The 22,120-nt window shown below is 37.3% G+C and overlaps 1 protein-coding gene across 1 annotated transcript in view; it reads left to right on the top strand.

Annotated features, from left to right (window-relative positions):
- The window catches only part of LOC148773737 (disintegrin and metalloproteinase domain-containing protein 5-like), a 119,652-nt gene that overhangs the window by 25,134 nt on the left and 72,398 nt on the right, over positions 1 to 22,120 (top strand). The window contains exons 11-13 of the mRNA XM_088832666.1: positions 4,842 to 4,978; positions 8,231 to 8,414; positions 17,476 to 17,571. Of these exons, the coding sequence (XP_088688792.1) occupies positions 4,842 to 4,978; positions 8,231 to 8,414; positions 17,476 to 17,571 (417 nt within the window). The remainder of the gene's footprint in view (positions 1 to 4,841; positions 4,979 to 8,230; positions 8,415 to 17,475; positions 17,572 to 22,120) is intronic.

The following is a 22,120-nucleotide window of genomic DNA, read 5'->3' as shown; positions in this document are numbered from 1 at the left end:
TGGGCTATAAAGAGAGCAAGCTCAGGAAATGCAGTAGAGTCCCTAATATCAGAGTAAGAAAACCATTACATGGCCTGAGTGCCATGTGTACCTCGGGAGCGGCAGTCCCTGGGCATGCCTGGGGTGGTGGTTTTCGTGCCTGAGGAGAAGTGGTCTCTGTGCAGGTTGCAGAGTCATCTCCAACAGGCAGGTCTTAGGCTGGAGTGATATCGTTTGGAGTGATATCATCTCTTGCAGTGAGATCCTGGACCAGTGCAATGTTGTTTGGGGATGTAGAACTAGGATATCTTTTTTTTTAAATTTATTTATTTTAATCGGAGGATAATTACTTTACATTATTGTGTTGGTTTTGCCATACATGGACATGAATCTGCCCTGGGTGATACTGACTTAACGCACGTTTTATTTTCGTGGCTCTGTGGTATTAAAATGATGCTAAAGGCCCTGTGTCATTTGAAGGCAATGTTGGGCCTATGACTTTGACTTATAAATATCTTCTAAATCAAGGGGCTTGTGGATACACAGCAAGCAAAAGTGACGTTGGCACCTCTGCAGAGCCTGACTGGCACAGCCCCAGTTACGTGTGGCTTGATCTAAAAGTGTTCAACTGTCTAAGGTTTTGCCCTATTAGATAATGGCAAGAGTTCTGTTATACATAGGTTTTAAATTATATGACCTGATTTTGGTTTATGTTGTTAAGAAAGTCAGGTTCTTTGCCATTTGAACTCCTTATACCCGTGTTTAGGGCTGCATCATCATGCTGAAGGCAGGCACCCTAATTTGGCCAGTCAGTATGGGCCTTTGCCTCAGTTGTTGTTTTGGTTGATGACAGGCAAGCTGGTGAAATCTTTGGTTTGTAAGGTTTCTATTAGCCAAACTAGAAGGCATGTGGGCCTCAGCATTTGCCATGTCTGGTTGCAAAAGTGGCTTACTTGAAGGATTTGGGCCTTCAGATTGCAAACCAATGAAAATATTGAGACAAACAGTAATGAGATGAACAGTCAACAGAATGTTGTATAGCTGCACTTGAGAGGCTTTTGTTTTTCATTTGTTTGTTTTTGTGATATTGAAAGTTTAGGCTCAAATGGATCTCCTATCAGATTAGCAACTGCTTAGACCATGAGGAAATCTGTGGTTAATAGAACTCAGAAGAATATGTATCTGGATCTTGTCTCCAACCCTTATGGGTTGGGGCAAGATAAAAAATTTCCAGCAGTAGGGGAGCCATAATTAAAGGGACTTACCAGTGAGTCTTTATATACATGAAGATGAGACATAACCCCCTTTAAACATAGGGAAGGGAAATGGAAAAATGTTTTAAAGTTTGTGTGGTGTGAGTCAGACAAGGATCCTTGAATTAAGAGAGATTAAGAGCTTGGGCAATATAGATACCCATTTAGGGGTCAATTTGTTGGACCAGAATTTGAAAAAGAATTGTTTGAAGAAACCATTATGTCTCCCAATTAAACCACTGATCTGGACCTTATGCAGACATGAAAGTTTTATTGAATGCCTTTTCCAAGAGATCAGCGTTATGTCTTCTGAGAAATAAAGTGTGTTCCTTGGTTAGTATTTTTCTTTTCCTTAGTTTCCATTAATGATGTCTGTAACTATGAAGAGAATAAAGTGTGTCCTGTCAAGGGCTTCTGTTTTGTTCTAGGAACTGCTTTTGATCAAAACCTGGGAGCCAAAAAAACAAACCAGAACAAAAAACCTGGGGCCCTAGAGAGTGTCATACTGAGTGGCATAGAGAAAGAGAAATATCATATGGCGTCCCTTATATGGAGAATCTAAAAAGAAATGATACAAATGAGCTGATTGGTGAAGCGGAAAAAGACTCATGGGCTTAGAGAAGGAATCTGTGTAATGACATGTATGAATTTATGGTATAGAGTTGGGGGGAAGGTGAGGAGAAGGGATAGTTAGGGAGTTTGGGATGGACATGTACATCTTCTCCTCTGAACTGTTCTTGCCATTCCCTCACAAGGCCACCTTGCTCTTGGTGCATCAAGAACCCAATAACTTTTTAAGAATACTACTTTTAGAGCAGTTTTAGGTTCACAGCACCATTGAGATGGAAGTCCACGTGTTCCTTTCAGCTGCACATGCACAGCCTTCTTTGGTATCAGCATCACTCACCAGGGTGGTATACTTCTCACAGTCGGTAAACATACACCGACTCATTAAAATCAGCCAGAGTTCATATTTGCCTTGGGGTTCAATCCTGGTGTTCTACATTCTATGGAGTTGGTCAAATAATGACATGTATCCTTCATTATGGTATCATACACAGTATTTTCACTGCCTTAAAAATCCTCTGTGCTCTGCCAGTTAATTTCTCCCTCCCCACCTGCAACCATGGGTCTTCTATTTTTTCCCCCAGAATGTCGTATAGTTGGAATCATACAGTGTATAGTCTTAGCAGGTTGGCTTCTTTCATTTAGTAGTATGCACTTAAATTTCTTCCTTGTCTTTTCATGACCTTGCAGCTCATTTCTTTTAGGGCTGAATAATATTCCATTGTCTGAAACATGCTACAGTTTATCTATTCATTTACTAAAGGACATCTCACTGGAAAAGACTCTGATGCTGGGAGGGATTGGGGGCAGGAGGAGACGGGGACAACAGAGAATGAGATGGCTGGATGGCATCACCGACTCAATGGACATGAGTTTGAGAGAACGCTGAGAGTTGGTGATGGACAGGGAGGCCTGGCGTGCTGTGTTTCATGGGGTCACAAAGAGTTGGACATGACTGAGCAACTGAACTGAACTGAAAAGGACATCAGGAATGCTTACAAGTCTTGGAAGTTATGAATAAAGCTGCTGTAAACATCTATACAGATATTGTGAATGACCCAAAAGAAAACAACCATGCCTACTGAGGTTGTTTTAGTTATCTGTCACTATGGATAACTAATTAGTTATCTATTCCTATTGCTATGTAACTGGTTGTACCAAACCATATCACATGGAAACAACACAGTTCTGTGGATCAGGAATCTAGAAACAGTTTAGTGGGTGAAATTAAGATGCTAGTTGTGATACTCTCAAGGTTTAACACAGAGGGAATTTGCTTTCAAGCGCTATCATGTGGCTGTTGGAAGACCTCAGAAAATATTACCCAGCTCACTTCTGAGGGCCTCTCCACAGGCCTGCTTCATGATGTAGTAGCTGTCTTCCCCCATAGTGAATGAGAGAGAAAGATATAGGATCCAAGAAGTCAGTTTTTTATATTAATTTTCTTGGAAATGATTTGTTGACTACTTAAGACTTCTGCTTTATTGACTATGCCAAAGCCTTTGATTGTGTGGATCACAACAAACTGTGGAAAATTCTGAAAGCGATGGGGATACCAGACCACCTTACCTGCCTCCTGAGAAATATGTATGCAGGTCAAGAAGCAAAAGTTAGGACTGGACATGGAACCACAGACTGGTTCGAAATTTGGAAAGGAGTACATCAAGGCTGTATATTGTCACCCTGCTTATTTAACTTATATGCAGAGCACCTCATGCGAAATGCCAGGCTGGATGAAGCACAAGCTGGAATCAAGATTGCTGGGAGAAATATCAATAACCTCAGATACACAGATGACACCACACTTATGGAAGAAAGCAAAGAAGAACTTAAGAGTCTCTTGATGAAAGTGAAAGAGGAGAGTGAAAACGCTGGCTTAAAACTCAACATTCAGAGAACTAAGATCATGGCATCCAGTCCCATCATTTCATGGGGAAAGATATGGGGAAACAATGGAAATAGTGACAGACTTTGTTTCCTTGAGCTCCAAAATCACTGCGGATGGTGACTGCAGCCATGAAATTAAAAGATACATGCTCCTTGGAAGAAAAACTATGACCAACCTAGACAAGATATTAAAAAGCAAAGACATTACTTTGCCAACAAAGGTCTGTCTAGTCAAAGCTATGGTTTTTTTGAGTAGTCGTGTATAGATGTGAGAGTTGGACTATAAAGAAAGCTGAGCACCAAAGAATTGATGCTTTTGAACTGTGGTGTTGGAGAAGACTCTTGAGAGTCCCTTGGGCTGCAGGGAGATCAAACCAGTCCATCCTAAAGGAAATCAGTCCTGAATATTCACTGGAAGGACTGATGTGGAAGCTGAAACTCCAGTACTTTGGCCACCTGATGCAAAGAGCTGAATCATTGGAAAAGACCCTGATGTTGGGAAAGATTGAAGGCAGGAGGAGAAGGGGATGACAGAGGATGAGATGTTTGGATGGCATCACCGACTCGATGGACATGAGTTTGAGCAAGCTCTGGGAGTTGGTGATGGACAGGGAGGCCTGGTTTGCTGCAGGCCGTGGGGTCGCAAAGAGTCGGACACGACTGGGCGACTGAACTGACTGACGGAATGACTGGAAATGATGACCTATTGCTTCTGCTATATTAAATTAATTAGAATCAAGTGAGGATGTCCAGCCTACACTCACTTTAATGGGAATACACAGGGGCATAAATATCACTGGGACCTATTCTAGAGACTGTTTACTATAAAGAGAATGTAGGACTGACTATTAAAAGATTATAAAAGCATTTTCTTTAAAGTAATTCAACAAAGTAATGCCTTGTGATGGTTAAGCCCTATTTTATTGGCTAAGATAGCTGGTATTGTCAGTTAATAGTATCTTGAAATCAAAGTGTTTTGTTACTCATCCATCCATGTTTAGTAGTATTTGTATAACTCTACTACAGATGTATCTGCATAAGTATCTTGGCTGCATTGATGAATTTTATGTATTAATTTTTGATTAAGTACATAATTTTTTATAACTGAATATGATCCTTAGCTAACTTATTTTCTTTTATTTTCCTTATATTTAGTATTTAAAGGGTTTATCATTGGAGTCATATGCTGTCAGTATCGTGCAGTTGCTTGGCCTTAATGTGGGAATGAGTTATGATAATACTGACATCTGCCATTGTTCAGGGGATGTTTGCACAATGTCACCAGAAGCTTTGTAAGGCAATTTTCTTTATTAAATACACATTGTACTTAAATTTTTTTGGGGGGCTGGTTAGGAACTTTATGTTTCTATTAATCAAACTGAGTTAATTGATAGTTATAGAGAACTATACCCAACTTTAGGATACACATCCTTTTCAAGTACAGATTGGAACATGCACCAAAATAGCCCCAAATCCCCACACCTCTGTATGCCTCGGGACATTTCTCTTCTTCCTTCCTACCTTCCAGAGTCTGACTTGTTTTTATCTGCTGGCTAGATTGAAGGTACCCTCTGGGGCATGACGTGTGAATTGTGTAATTTCAGTGATTCTGCGTGAAATCAAATGCTTTAATATTTGCATTGTAAGGACGGATAGTGCAATTCATGTGAGCAATTTTTTTTTAAATTTAGAAAGACATTAAGTTGCAAATAAGTAACTATGCCCCACTGAGAGAGACTGCTGAAAAACGGAAAAACCTTTTTTTTTTTTTTTAATTAGTATCATTTAAGGGGTCCTGCATTGGAGAAGGAAATGGCAACCCAATCCAATGTTCTTGCCTGGAGAATCCCAGGGACGGGGGTGCCTGGTGGGCTGCCATCTATGGGGTCGAACAGAGTTGGACACGACTGAAGTGACTTAGCAGCAGCAGCAGCAAGGGGTCCTGCATTTCCATTTTGCATTGGTTCCTTCAAATCGTGTAGCCACTCCTGGTTGAGCCACATCACTACCAAGACTTGTTGTGCTCAGTTTGTTTAATCTAACTTATTTTGCGGTTGCGAAGTTACCTCATACTGGTTTTAGTTGAATTTTCGAGGAAGCTAATGATATAGAACATATTTTCATGCTTTATAGCTTTGTGCTTTATATCTTATTTGAAGAGCCTATTTAAACATCTGTCCATTAAAAAAAATAAATTAGATTTTCTATGTTCTGGCTGTTAGTTCTTTGCCAGATATATGATTTTTGAGTATTTTATCCTTAGGGTACCATTTTTAAGATAACATTTTTAATTTTGGTGAAATACAGTTAGTCAATTTTTTCTTTATGTATTGTGGTCTTATAACCCTTATATTCAGTTTTGGAATACATTTTGAGTTGATTATTGTGTATGTGTTTAACTTTATTTTAATTTTTGCCCTGTGGATTTCCAGTCATTCCAATATCACTTGTTCAAAAGACCTTCCTTTCCTCCACTTAATTGCCTTGGTAACTTTGTAAAAAACCAATTTACCATAAATGTGTGAATTTTTATTGGACTCTATTTTATGTCATTAATCTGTATGTTTATCCTTATAGAAAAGCTTCCTATCTTTATTACTGTAGCTTTATATTCAATTTTTGAAATCAGGTAGTTTAAGTCCCCGAGTTTTTTATCTTTTCCAGAATTGTTTTCAATGTTCTAGGTCCTTTACATTTTCATAAACATTTTTTTTGTCAGGTTTCCAATTCTTATGAAAACTTTTGAGATTTTTAAAATTTGAAATTAGATTATTTATCATATTATGTTAGTTTAAGGTACATAGCATAATAATTATGACTTTTCAGCTCAGTTCAGTTCAGTTGCTTAGTTGTGTCTGACTCTTTGCGACCCCATGAATCACAGCACTCCAGACCTCCCAGTCCATGCTATAAAGTTACAATTACTCTCAATTATTTAAACATTTTTTTTCTTTAATTATTTGAATGCATTTGTAATGTCTCCTTTCAAGTATTTTTGTGTCAGATCTAACACCTGGGCCATCTCAGTGTTGCTTATTATTGACTGCTTTTTAAAAATTGACTATGTATTACATTTTCTTGTTTCTTTGTATGAGTATTATTAGTAATAGCATATTGGATATTGTTGATAGTACAATAGAAAGCCTAGGTTGTCATAACTTCCTCTGGAAAATCACTGATTCTTTATCTACCAGGCTATTCAATTTTGGGTACCCATTTTAACTTTTATGTACTTGATTTTATGACTCACTTACATGAGTCTATAGATAACTCAAGGTATTCCCAAATCCCTCTAAAATGTCAGAGCTGAACTTCCAAACTTGTTTTCTCTGGAGATCTTGTCAAGGCTTGAGTTTAGGCTCCAACTGTTAGAATTGATGGAGAGTAGATTTTAGCATCGGAGAAGGCAATGGCAAGCCACTCCAGTACTCTTGCCTAGAAAATCGCATGGACAGAGGAGCCTGGTGGGCTGCAGTCCATGGGGTCGCTACTAGTCGGACACGGCTGAGCGACTTCACTTTCACTTTTCACTTTCACACATTGGAGAAGGAAATGGCAACCCACTCCAGTGTTCTTGCCTGGAGAATCCCAGGGACGGGGAAGCCTGGTGGGCTGCCGTCTATGGGGTCGCACAGAGTCGGACACGACTGAAGCGACTTAGCAGCAGCAGCAGCAGATTTTAGCATAGGGCCGAGGTTAACCAACAACGAGCCATAGGCCAAATTTTGCTGCCTGACTGTTTTGTAAATAAATTTTTTAGGCTTCTTGTTTCACATGTTGTTTATGGCTGCTTTTGCACTGCAGTGGCAGGTTGAGTAGCTCCAACAGAGCGTATGTCACATAAGCCTATAATATTTACTACGTGGCCTTTTACAGAAACGTGTGTCGAATACTTGTCTAGGGCATAGTCTTTACTTTTAAACCATATTCTTTCTAGTGTTTTAGTTGGATGTGAAGATACTAGAAAACTACTTGTAACAACCTTCTCACTGTGTCAGGACATATCCCTACTGTCCCTCCCATGGCATAAATTAAACAACAGACTCTTACTTGAAAAATGCTTAATTACAGAGAGCAAACGCTCTCAAAAAATATGCTCTTGAAGGTAATACAGACATATTCATATGGGCATTTACATAAAAAATACAAAAATGATATTAAATAAATAAATATATGTTCAATACTGAGTCCAAAAATTTTAACTGCAGTTGTTTGACACTAGAAGTTAAATAAAGAATATCACAGTTTCTGTGTTTAAATATTTGGAGAGGTAAATAATTGTTCTTTAAAACAGGATGAACGGCCAAAGATTTTATTTTTTTATTAAAGAATTTTCTTGGTGAAATTTTAAAAGTGTGTTAAATATCTTAGCAATTTAAAAATGCTTTTATATTATTTTATATGTGATTATTATTTTCCATGAGAATATTGCTTTCTAAATCTCTCTTCAAAGCATCATATATTGGGAGAAATGTATATATACGTATATATACACACACACATATAGCAATAATCTCTGTCATACTGATGTTTTTATATTTTAGACAATCTGGGGGTGTAAAGGATTTTAGCACCTGTAGCTTGGATGACTTTAAATATTTTGCTGCATATTCTGGCATTGAATGTCTTCATAAAATCCCTCCTGACGAGCCAGTTTACAAACAGATGCGTGCGTGTGGCAATGGAATATTGGAAACGGGTGAAGAATGTGATTGTGGCACTCAACGGGTTAGTGGAAATTTTTTCAAATTTTATTTCCCATACGTGTGAATGAGAGGTGGAAAAGAAGGTAAAGAATACCTCAGTTTTTAGAAGAATATTTGAAAAAAGTCTTCTTTGGGGAAGGTGGAAGCCTTTAAGTTTTCTCATTTTGCCATTTTTGAAGTGGAGAGCAAACATCATTTAGTTAATATTTGTCAAATGTTGTCCTCTTATATTCTTTAGTATGTGCATCAGCTCTAATCCTATAATTAGTGACCACAAAGAGTGTATAAGGAGGTGAATAAATATGCCTTTAACAACAAGCAGTAGCAAAAACAGTCAAGAACATCTAAAGATGAGACTGTTAGCACTGGAATAGCAAAATATATTATTTGCTATTATAGGGAGAAAAATTTTTGTTTTGACAGGTTATCCCAATAACAAATATTTTGAAATGAAATCTATTACTTGTAGAAGACATAAATATAGAATTAAGATCAAACCAAAGTGAAGATGAAAGATGATAGAAGAGCAATAGCTAGATAACAAAAGAGTTCTTTTTACACTATATTGTGTACATATACACGCACTATATATGGCGATGGGTGTATTTATGTGTATATTGGACATCACCAGATGGTCAACACCGAAATCAGATTGATTATATTCTTTGTAGCCAAAGATGGAGAAGCTTTATACAGTTAGCAAAAACAAGACCAGGAGCTGACTGTGGCTCAGATCATGAACTCCTTATTGCCAAATTCAGACTTAAATTGAAGAAAGTAGGGAAAACCACTAGACTATTCAGATATGACCTCAATCAAATCCCTTATGATTATACAGTGGAAGTGAGAAATAGATTTAAGGGACTAGATCTGATAGATAGAGTGCCTGATGAACTCTGGACGGAGGTTCGTGACATTGTACAGGAGACAGGGACCAAGACCATCCCCATGGAAAAGAAGTGCAAAAAAGGAAAATAGCTGTCTGAGGAGGCCTTACAAATAGCTGTGAAAAGAAGTGAAAAGCAAAGGAGAAAAGAAAAGATATAAGCATCTGAATGCAGAGTTCCAAAGAATAGCAAGGGGAGATAAGAAAGCCTTCCTCAGCCATCAATGCAAAGAAATAGAGGAAAACAACAGAATAGGAAAGACAAGAGATCTCTTCAAGAAAATTAGAGATACCAAGGGAACATTTCATGCAAAGATGGGCTTGATAAAGGCCAGAAATGGTATGGACCTAACAGAAGCAGAAGATATTAAGAAGAGGTGGCAAGAATACACAGAAGAACTGTACAAAAAATATCTTCACGACCAAGATAGTCATGATAATGTGATCACTGACCTAGAGCCAGACATCTTGTAATGTGAAGTCAAGTGGGCCTTAGAAAGCATCACTACGAACAAAGCTAGTGGAGGTGATGGAATTCGAGTGGAGCTATTTCAAATCCTGAAAGATGATGCTGTGAAAGTGCTGCACTCAATATGCCAGCAAATTTGGACAACTCAGCAGTGGCCACAGGACTGGGAAAGGTCAGTCTTCATTCCAATCCCAAAGAAAGGCAATGCCAAAGAATGCTCAAACTACTGCACAATTGCACTCATCTCACAAGCTAGCAAAGTCATGCTCAAAATTCTCCAAGCCAGGCTTCAGCAGTAGGGGAACCGTGAACTTCCAGATGTTCAAGCTGGTTTTAGAAAAGGCAGAGAAACCAGAGATCAAATTGTCAACATCCGCTGGATCATGGAAAAAGCAAGAGAGTTCAAGAAAAACATCTATTTCTGTTTCATTGACTATGCCAAAGCCTTTGACTGTGTGGATCACAAGAAACTGTGCAAAGTTCTGAAGGAGATGGGAATACCAGACCACCTGACCTGCCTCTTGAGAAACGTGTATGCAGGTCAGGAAGCAACAGTTAGAGATGGACATGGAACAACGGACTGGTTCCAAATAGGAAAAGGAGTCCGTCAAGGTTGTATATTGTCACCCTGCTTATTTAACTTATCTGCAGAGTACATCATGAGGAACGCTGAGCTGGAAGAAGCACAAGCTGGAATCAAGTTTGCCGGGAGAAATATCAATAACCTCAGATGTGCAGATGATACCGCCCTTATGGCAGAAAGTGAAGAGGAACTAAAAAGTCTCGTCATGAATGTGAAAAAGGATAGTGAAAAAGTTGGCTTGAAGCTCAACCTTCAGAAAACTAAGATCATGGCATCTGGTCCCATCACTTCGTGGTAAATAGATGGGGAAACAATGGAAACAGTGTCAGACTTTAATTTTTTGTGCTCCAAAAAACTGCAGATGCTGATTGCAGCTGTGAATTTAAAAGATGCTTACTCCTTGGAAGGAAAGTTATGACCCACCTAGATAGCATATTAAAAAGCAGAGACATTACTTTGCCAACCAAGGTCTGTCTAGTCAAGGCTATGGTCTTTCCAGTGATCATGTATGGATGTGAGAGTTGGACTGTGAAGAAAGCTGATCGCCGAAGAATTGATGCTTTTGAACTGTGGTGTTGGAGAAGACTCTTGAGAGTCCCTTGGCCTGCAAGAAGATCCAACCAGTCCATTCTAAAGGAGATCAGTCCTGGGTGTTCATTGGAAGGATTGATGCTAAAGCTGAAACTCCAATACTTTGGCCACCTCACGCGACGAGTTGACTCACTGGAAAAGACTCTGATGCTGGGAGGGATTGGGGGTGGCAGGAGACGGGGACGACGGAGAATGAGATGGCTGGATGGCATCACCGACTCGATGGACATGAGTTTGAGTGAACTCCGGGAGTTGGTGATGGACAGGGAGGCCTGGCGTGTTGTGGTTCATGGGGTTGCAAAGAGTTGGACAAGACTGAGCTACTGAACTGAACTGAATTGAGCTGATATACACATTTATGTATCTGCATGTATGTGAATATATATGTGTCTGTATGGATCTCTATGTATGTGCATCTATGTAATAACCATGATTGCACTAAAGATGGAAGAGTTGAAATAAACTAGTTCAAGTTTTCTATAATTTATCTGAAGGAAATCAGTATTAACTCTATGTAGATTATAGTATTTTAAAGATACTGTAAGTACTTAGAGCAAATATTTTAACATTATGCAAAGGCATATAAAAAAGCCAATAGAAGTATTAAAATAAAATACTAATCATAGTTCATGCACACAAATTAAAGCAAATCATGGAGAAAAACCAAGATGAGACAAATAAGAAATAAGAAGCAAAATGACAAACTGACATACAGGCATATTAATGATTAATATAAATAGGCCAAAATCTGAATAAAAGCAGAAACTGTCAGACTAAATAAAAATCAAGAACAAATTACATGCTATCTGTAAGGATTGTATTTTAAGCCCAAATGCCTTCTAAGGTAGAAAGTAAAATAGCAGAAAAGAATATAACAGGGAAACAGTAAATATAAGATAGCCAAATATATTTAGTTTTTAAATACAAAATACAAAAATAAAAACATATGTAATAATGCCTAGACAGCGTACTAAAATAGTAGAGGCATCACTTTGCTGACAAATGTCTGTATAGTCAAAGCTATGGTTTTTCCAGTAGTCATGTGTGGATCTGAAAATTGAACCATAAAATAGGCTGAGTGCAGAAGAATTGATGCTTTTGAATTGTGCTGGAGAAGACTCTTGACAGTCCCTTGAACTGAAAGGAGATCAAACCAGCAAATCCTAAAAAAAAATCAACCCTGAATATTCAGTCCTGGAAGGACTGATGCTGAAGCTCCAGTCCTTTGGCCAACTGATGTGAAGAGCTGACTCATTGGAAAAGACCCTGAGGCTGGGAAAGATTGAAGGCAAAAGGAGAAGGGGGCAGCGGAGGATGAGATGGTTCGATAGTATCACTGACTCAATGGACATGAATCTGAGTAAACTCCAGGAGACAGTGTAGGTCAGAGGAGCCTGGGTTGCCTTAGTCCATGAGGTTGCAAAGAGTTGGATATGACTTTAGTGACTGAACAATGACAGTGACATCAACATTAACAAATGCTTCAAAAAGATAAAAAGTATACAAGGAGGACATAACAATAATAAGTGTATATGGTCATATATATATATATGTTTAAAATATATGAAAAACATATCATAATTTACACATATATTAGATCTTTGGATATGTTGAAGCAGTTACTGATAGAACTAAAGGGATACAGTGACAAATAAATGATCATATTTGGAGGTTTATTTCATATCTGTCAGTAATTTACAGAACTAGTAAGGATGTATAAGACCTGAACAATACTATCCACCACCTTAATATAATTGATATTTGTAGGCCAATAAATAAAGGAGGGGGAAATGGCAACTCCACTCCAGTATTCTTACCTGGAGAATCCCTTGGACAGAGGATCCTGGCAAGTTATAGTCCATAGGGTTGCAAAGAGTCAGACACGACTAAAGCAACTTAACATAGGCCAATATATTATACAGTTAGATTTAGACATTCTTTTTAAGTGAACTTGCAATATTCATCAAGATAATTGAAAGGCATTCAATGCAATTTACCACAATCACAGAATAGATGAAGAAAAAAGCTTGAGAAAATTTACCAGCAATTCATTATAAACTCTCTCAGCACTCCACCAATAGAAGAGAAACCTCCTCACTCTAATGAAATACATCTCTCAAAAACTTGCAACTATTATCACACTTTCTGGTGAAAGATTCATTATTTCTCCTTAATATATGGAGCAAGACAAAAAGATTCATTCTTCCTGTTTCCTTTCAACACGTGGGTTCTTCTGCCATTAAGGCAAGACAAAGAAATTTACATGAATGAAAAGAAAGATTAAAACTGTCTTTAGTCAAATTATACTGGGCCACATGAGTAGAGATTCCTAAATAATCTACTCCCAAAGGCTTCTAAAGCTAATTAATGAATGCAAATGAACCCAAATTCCATAGATTTCTATGTAAAAACAATAAACAAATGGAAAATGAACTAAAACATGCAATTCCATATACATTGTCTTAAATAGAAATTTAACAGAATACATGGAAGAGCTGTGCAGTAAAATCTTTCATTGCTCAGGTAAATGAAAGATTGAAATGGAGACATATCCCACTTTCATGGAGTGGGAGATACAGTATTGTTAAGATGTTAGCTCTGTATCATAATCCCAATCCAAACTCCACCATCTTTCTCTGGAAATTTACAAGCTAATACTACAATGTGTCTGGAAATGCAGAGCCTAAAACAGTCAAAGCAAAAGAACAAAAATGGAGCATATACACTAATTTTCTGAAAATTTCTAAATTGTTTATAAAATTGTAATAGGACAATATGGTATTGGCCAAAGCATAAATATAGCCCTTAATGAAACCATACAGAGAATCCATATATAAAATGTTTACATGGTTAATTGATTTTATGCAGTATATTGAGGCAGTTCAATGGGTGAAAATCTTTCCAACAAAAGTAATGCATGAACTAGAAATCAATGTACATAAATAAATGTTGATATCTCACCACACAGAAAAACTAACTGAAATGGATCAAATACTTAAATATAAAAAAGCAAAAATCCTAAAACTTTTAGAATAAAACATAGGAGACAGTCTTTCTGACTTTGTGATAGGCAAAAAATTCTTAGAGAAGGCAAATAAGAATGAGATTTTAAAGAAAAACAATGTAAGTTGTACTTCATCAAATTTATTGAAAGAAACTTTTTCTTTCAGGCTCTTTTAAGAAAAATAAAATGATAGAGTCTGAAATAGAAAACATTTATAATTCATATATGTTCAAACATATATATGCACTATATATATATCTGTGTATATCAAAAGCCAATTCAAAGGACTCTTATTCAATTACATCAAAAGGTAAGAATTATGGTTTCTAGTCTGACATGTGAGAAGCTTAGAAGTCACTACTTAGTCTTTGCAACAAGTAAAAAGCTCTCACATCTGTCAGAGACGTGAGGTCACAGAGCAAACAACTGCCCCCCAAACTGGAAAAACCAACAGGTGAATGCAGAGAATCACAACTACTGGAGTAACCCACAAGCTAAAACCTTTTGGGAACCAACATCTGGGTAGGAAAACCTGACCTGTAATTGACAAATTTCTGGAGGCTTAATGTGAACTCATAGTTTAAAACTCCTTGGGAACACAGTCATAGGAAGGCCCTCACACTTTTATGAGTTTTACCTCCAGAAATTTGAACTGGTTGTCACCGTGAATACTGGAGAAAAGTCTTATGTTTCTGGCAGAAGGAGAGGAAAAGGAAACATTTTGAAATAGCCAGAGCATTCTCTACTTAAGAAAGGGAAAGAGAAGTTAAGGAAGCAATTCCATTCACCATTGTAACGAAAAGGATAAAATACTTAGGAATAAATCTACCTAAAGAAACAAAAGACCTATATATAGAAAACTGTAAAACACTGGTGAAAGAAATCAAAGATGACACAAATAGATGGAGAAATATACCATGCTCATGGACTGGAAGAATCAATATAGTGAAAATGAGTATACTATCCAAAGCAAACTACAGATTCAATGCAATCCCTATCAAGCTACTAACAGTATTTTTCAGAGAACTAGAACAAATAATTTCACAATTTGTCTGGAAATACAAGAAACCTCGGATAGCCAAAGCAATCTTGAGAAAGAAGAATGGATTGGAGGAATCAACCTGCCTGACTTCAGACTATACTGCAAAGCTACAGTCATCAAGGCAGTATGGTACTGCCATAAAGACAGAAATATAGATCAATGGAACAAAATAGAAAGCCCAGAGATAAATCCATGCTCCTATGGACACCTTGTCTTTGACAAAGGAAGCAAGAATATACAATGGAGAAAAGATAATCTTTTAACAAGTGGTGCTGGGAAAACTGGTCAACCACTTGTAAAAGAATGAAACTAGAACACTTTCTAACACCATACACAAAAATAAACTCAAAAATGGATTAAAGATCTAGATGTAAGACCAGAAACTATAAAACTCCTAGAGAACATAAGCAAAACACACTTCGACATAAATCACAGCAGGATCCTCTATGACCCACCTCCCAGTGTAATGGAAATAAAAACAAAAACAAATGGGGCCTAATTAAACTTAAAATCTTTTGCACAACGAAGGAAACTATAAGCAAGGTGAGAAGACAGCCTTCAGAATGGGAGAAAATAATAGCAAACGAAACAACTGATAAAGAATTCATCTAAAAACTATACAAGCAGCTCAATACCAGAAAAATAAATGACCCAATAAAAAAATGGGCCAAAGAACTAGACAGACATTTCTCCAAAAAAGACATACAGATGGCTAACAGACACATGAAAAGATGCTCAACATCACTCATTATCAGAGAAATGCAAATCAAAACCACAATGTGGTACCATCTCATGCTGGTCATAATGACTGCTATCAAAAAGTCTACAAGCAATAAATGCTGGAGAGGGTGCGGAGAAAAGGGAGCCCTCTTACCCTGTTGGTTGAAATGCAAACTAGTACAGCCACTATGGAGAACAGTGTGGAGATTCCTCACAAAACTGGAAATAGAACTGCCATACGACACAGCAATCCCACTGCTGGGCATGCACACCAACAAAACCAAAATTGAAAGAGACACATGTACCCCAGTTGTTCATTGCAGCACTGTTTACAATAGCTAGGACATGAAAGCAACCTAGATGTCCATTGGCAGACGAATGGATAAGAAAGCTGTGGTACATATACACAATGGAATATCACTCAGCTGTTAAAAAGAATACATTTAATCAGTTCTAATGAGGTGGATGAAACTGGAGCCTATTATAAAGTGAAGTAAGTCAGAAAGAAAAACACTGATACAGTGTATTAATGCATATATATGGAATTTAGAAAGATGGTAACAATGACCCTATATGCAAGACAGCAAAAGAGACACATGTAAATAACAGACTTTTGGACTCTGTGGGAGAAGGCGAGGGTGGGATGATTTGAGAGAATAGCATTGAAACATGTATGTTACCATATGTGAAATAGATCACCAGTCCAGGTTCAATGCATGAGACAGGGTGCTCAGGGCTGGTGCACTGGGATGACCCTGAGGGATGGGATGGGGAGGGAGGAGGGTTCAGGATGGGGAACACATGTACACCCATGGCTGATTCATGTCAATGTATGGCAAAACACACTAGAATATTGTAATTAGCCTCCAATTAAAAAAAAAAAAAGTCTGCCCTTGCAAATACAGTTGTGTTGAAAAAGACAAACCCTCCAAACTAAGAATAACCAAACCTTTGATTCAAAGAGACAGTCCACCCGGGGCGGATTCATGTCAAAGTATGGCGAAACCAACTAATATAATATTGTAAAATAATTCGCCTCCAATAAAGAATAAATTAATTAATTAAAAAAAGAGACAGTAAGGGAAAAAAATAAAGCTAAGAAAGGTGTATTTAAACTGTCAGTAAGGATTACATGAGTCAATATATGAAATAAATACCCTTTTAAAAATAAAGTATTGTTGCCTGTGATGAAGCTGTTCATTGAAAATACCAACTAAAAATACCAGTAAGGAAAAAGATAGGAAACTCAAACTTCTAATGTTGGTAAATTGCAGAGTTTAGAACAAACTCGTTATTGAAATAACTGGAAAAATTGATCTAAGACACTGAATCTTATAAAATGCAAATGTGTATGGGGCCAGCTCCCAGTGAAATCAAAGGTCTGGATAGACCAGCCTGGCTTGTGGACCACTTTTGAGGGGACAGAGGTTTGAGGTTTTGTTTGACGGCTTCACATCAGAGACATTCCATATGTAAACATTTATTATGAAAGCGATAATATAAGAAAATGATAGTTAACAAGATACAGAATAACTATTTCCTGCAAGGTTTTGGCCCTGCAGTAGTGTATTAATATTGTCCAAATTATATTGAATGTAGTGAAATGACACATTTCTTTTACAAACTACTGAATGAGATGTTGATTTCAGTAAGTTTCAGATAAAGAAAGGAATTACTGAAGCTGTGGATTTTAGGACGTGCGCAGACTTGGTAAACAGATTCTGTATTGCACTTTGGTAGGATTGTACCTAGTCATACGTGATTGAGTAACAAAGCATTTGTTTACAGACGTGTACTCATCCAGACTGCTGTGATGCTACAACATGTATGAAGAAAAAAGATAAAGAATGTGGTTCAGGGGGATGCTGTACATCGAGTTGCAAGGTAGGAGGCAAACTGTATTTTATAATATCTAAGTATTAAATTTCTTGAGATACTTGTTTCAAGGGGATGGAAAAACATGTCAATACTATATTTAGTCCTTCCTATCATATTTTGTCCAAGCAGCATTGGAGCTCTGTCACCCTTCAGTCTGCTCTGTGATCTATCATATCTAGAACTCTCCTGTACATAATGCCTGACTTTTTTCTTTCCTGATTTGACTTGGCATTTGTTTGCCTCATTACAAATCCTTCTTGTACCCATTGGGGTTTCTCTGTGATCAACATACACCTTGGACAACCTTATTAAGTTCTTATTTTCTACCACTCTACTTCACATGAATGCAGGAGGTTAGATTAGTTTTTTTTATTGGCTGACTTCTCTTTACTGTATTCTGGTAAAAACCCCTGTTCCTTCAGAATTCATTCAGATACTGTTACAACCATTCGATTCCTTAAAAAAAAAAAGCATTTAATGAATCCCTGAAAATTCCCCAGCACCCAGAACAATCCACTGGCATCCCAAGGAGTAAGAAATAAACTCTTGAACAGGGTAAATGGCATGCATTCTTAAGATTGGAGGAGGAACATGATCTTATCTTTTAAAAAATTTCACCCAGGTTTATTGATATAATCAACATGTAACATTATTTATTTATTTACATTGTTGTTATATAATCTTTCTTTTTTCTTTTTCAATATTATATTGGTTGGTTTTGCCATACATTGACATGAATCCGCCCCAGGTGTACATGAGTCGCCCTCCTGAACCCCCCTCCCACCTCCCTCCTCCCTTTATCCTCCCTCTGGGTCATCCCCGCACACCAGCCCTGAGCATCCTGTAACGTGCATCGACCCTGAACTGGTGATTCGTTTCACATATGACAACATACATGTTTCAATGCCATTCTCACAAATCATCCCACCCTCACCCTCTCCCACAGAGTCCCAAAGACTGTTCTATACATCTGTGTCTCTTTTGCTGTCTCGTATACAGGGTTATCATTTGCATCTTTCTAAATTCCATATATATGCGTTAGTATACTGTATTGGTGTTTTTCTTTCTGGCTTACTTCACTCTGTATAATAGGCTCCAGTTTCATCCACCTCATTAGAACTGATGCAAATGTATTCTTTTTAATGGCTGAGTAATACTCCATTGTGTATATGTACCAAAGCTTTCTTACCCATTCGTCTGCAGATGGACATCTAGGTTGCTTTCATGTCCTGGCTATTATAAACAGTGCTGCAATGAACACTGGAGTACATGTGTCTCTTTCAATTCTGGTTTCCTCAGTGTGTATGCCCAGGAGTGTGATTGCTGGATCATATGGCAGTTCTATTTCCAGTTTTGTGAGGAATCTCCAAACTGTTCTCCATAGTGAGTGTACTAGTTTGCATTCCCACCAACAGTGTAAGAGGGTTCCCTTTTCTCCACACCCTCTCCAGCATTTATTGCATGTAGACTTTTGGAATAGCAGCCATTCTGACTGCTGTGAAATGGTATCTCATTGTGGTTTTGATTTGCATTTCTCTGATTATGAGGGATGTTGAACATTTTTTCATGTGTTTGTCAGCCATCTTTATGTCTTCTTTGGAGAAATGTCTGTTTAGTTCTTTGGCCCATTTTTTGAATGGGTCATTTATTTTTCTGGAATTGAGCTGCAGGAGCTGTTTGTATATTTTGGAGATTAATCCTTTATCAGTTGCTTCATTTGCTATTATTTTCTCCCATTCTGAAGGTTGTCTTTTCACCTTACTTATAGTTTCCTTTGCTGTGCAGAAGGTTTTGCTTTTAATTAGGTCCCATTTGTTTATTTTTGCTTTTATTTCCAATATTCTGGGAGGTGGGTCTTGGAGGATCCTGCTGTGATTTATGTCGGAGAGTGTTTTGCCTACATTCTCCTCTAGGAGTTTTATAGTTTTTGGTCTTACATTTAGCTCTCTAATCCATTTTGAGTTTATTTTTGTGTATGGTGTTAGGAATTGTTCTAGTTTCATTCTTTTACAAGTGGCTGACCAGTTTTCCCAGCACCACTTGTTAAAGAGACTGTCTTTTGTCCGTTTTATATTCTCGCCTTCTTTGTCAAAGATAAGGTGTCCATAGGTGCATGGATTTATCTCTGGGCTTTCTATTTTGTTCCATTGATCTATATTTCTGTCTTTATGCCAGTACCATACTGTCTTGATGACTGTGGCTTTGTAGTAGAGCCTGAAGTCTGGCAGGTTAATTCCTCGAGTTCCATTCTTCTTCTTCAAGATTGCTTTGGCTATTCGAGGTTTTTTGTATTTCCATACAAATTGTGAGATTATTTGTTCTAGTTCTGTGAAGAATATCGTTGGTAGCTTGATAGGGATTGCATTGAATGTATAAATTACTTTGGGTAGTATTCTCATTTTCACAATATTTATTCTTCCAATCCACGAACACGGTATATTTCTCCATCTATTAGTGTCCTCTTTGATTACTTTCACTAGTGTTTTATAGTTTTCTATGTACAAGTCTTTTGTTTCCTTAGGTAGATATGTTCCAAAGTATTTAATTCCTTTCGTTGCAACAGTGAATGGAACAGTTTCCTTAATTTATCTATTTTCTCATTATTAGTGTATAGGAATGCAAGGGATTTCTGTGTGTTGATTTTATATCCTGCAACTTTACTGTAATCATTGATTAGCTCTAGTAGTTTTCTGGTAGCGTCTTTAGGGTTTTCTGTGTAGAGAATCATGTCATCAGCGAACAGTGAAAGTTTTACTTCCTCTTTTCCAATTTGTATTCCTTTTATGTCTTTTTCTGCTCTGATTGCTGTAGCCAAAACTTCCAGAACTATGTTGAATAGTAGTGGTGAGAGTGGGCACCCTTGTCTTGTTCCTGACTTTAGGGGAAATGCTTTCAGTTTTTCAACATTGAGGATAATGTTTGCTGTGGGTTTGTCATATATAGCTTTTATTATGTTGAGATATGTCCCTTCTATTCCCACTTTCTGGAGGGTTTTTATCATTAATGGATGTTGAATTTTGTCGAAGGCTTTCTCTGAATCTATTGAGATAATCATATGATTTTTATTTTTCAGTTTGTTAATGTGGTGTATTACGTTGATTGATTTGCGGATATTGAAGAATCCTTGCATTCCTGGGATAAAGCCCTCTTGGTCATGATGTATGATCTTAATGTGTTGTTGGATTCTGATTGCTAGAATTTTGTTAAGGATTTTTGCATCTATGTTCATCAGTGATATTGGCCTGTAGTTTTCTTTTTTTGTGGGGTCTTTACCAGGTTTTGGGTTTAGGGTGTTGGTGGCCTCATAGAATGAGTTTGGAAGTTTCCCTTCCTCAGCAATTTTCTGGAAGAGTTTGAGTAGAATAGGTGTTAGCTCTTCTCTAAATTTTTGGTAGAATTCAGCTGTGAAGCCGTCTGGACCTGGGCTTTTGTTTGCTGGGAGATTTCTGATTACAGTTTCAATTTCCGTGCTTGTGATGGGTCTGTTCAGATTTTCTATTTCTTCCTGGTTCAGTTTTGGAAAGTTGTACTTTTCTAGGAATTTGTCCATTTCTTCCAAGTTATTCATTTTATTGCCATATAATTGCTGATAGTATTCTCTAATAATCCTTTGTATTTCTGTGTTGTCGGTTGTGATCTCTCCATTTTCATTTCTAATTTATTGATTTGGTTCTTCTCCCTTTGTTTCTTAATGAGTCTGGCTAGTGGTTTGTCAATTTTATTTACCTTCTCAAAGAACCAGCTTTTGGCTTTGTTGATTTTTGCTATGGTCTCTTTTGTTTCTTTTGCATTTATCTCTGCCCTAATTTTTACGATTTCTTTCCTTCTACTGACCCTGGGGTTCTTCATTTCTTCCTTTTCTAGTTGCTTTAGATGTAGAGTTAGGTTATTTAGTTGACTTTTTTCTTGTTTCTTGAGGTGTGCCTGTATTGCTATGAACTTCCCCCTTAGCACTGCTTTTACAGTGTCCCAGAGGTTTTGGGTTGTTGTGTTTTCATTTTCATTCATTTCTATGCATATTTTTATTTCTCTTTTGATTTCTTCTATGATTTGTTCATTATTCAGCAGCGTGTTGTTCAGCCTCCATATGTTGGCATTTTTAATAGTTTTTCTCTTGTAATTGAGATCTAATCTTACTGCATTGTGGTCAGAAAAGATGCTTGGAATGATTTCAATTTTTTTGAATTTACCAAGGCTAGATTTATGGCCCAGGATTTGATCTATCCTGGAAAAGGTTCCGTGTGTGCTTGAGAAAAGGGTGAAATTCATTGTTTTGGGGTGAAATGTCCTATAGATATCTATTAGGTCTAACTGGTCTATTGTATCATTTAAAGATTGTGTTTCCTTGTTAATTTTCTGTTTAGTTGATCTATCCATAGATGTAAGTGGGGTATTAAAGTCTCCCACTATTATTGTGTTATTGTTAATTTCCCCTTTCATACTTGTTAGTAATTGTCTTACATATTGCAGTGCTCCTATGTTGGGTGCATAAATATTTATAATTGTTATATCTTCTTCTTGGATAGATCCTTTGATCATTATGTAGTTTCCTTCT

Source organism: Moschus berezovskii, chromosome 26 (assembly GCF_049115385.1).
Source record: "Moschus berezovskii isolate FMDL1 chromosome 26, NW_MosBer_1.0, whole genome shotgun sequence".
NCBI classification, from domain to species: Eukaryota; Metazoa; Chordata; class Mammalia; order Artiodactyla; family Moschidae; genus Moschus; species Moschus berezovskii.
The sequence above is the reverse complement of the archived record's forward strand: the minus strand, read 5'-3'. Positions and strand labels throughout refer to the sequence as shown.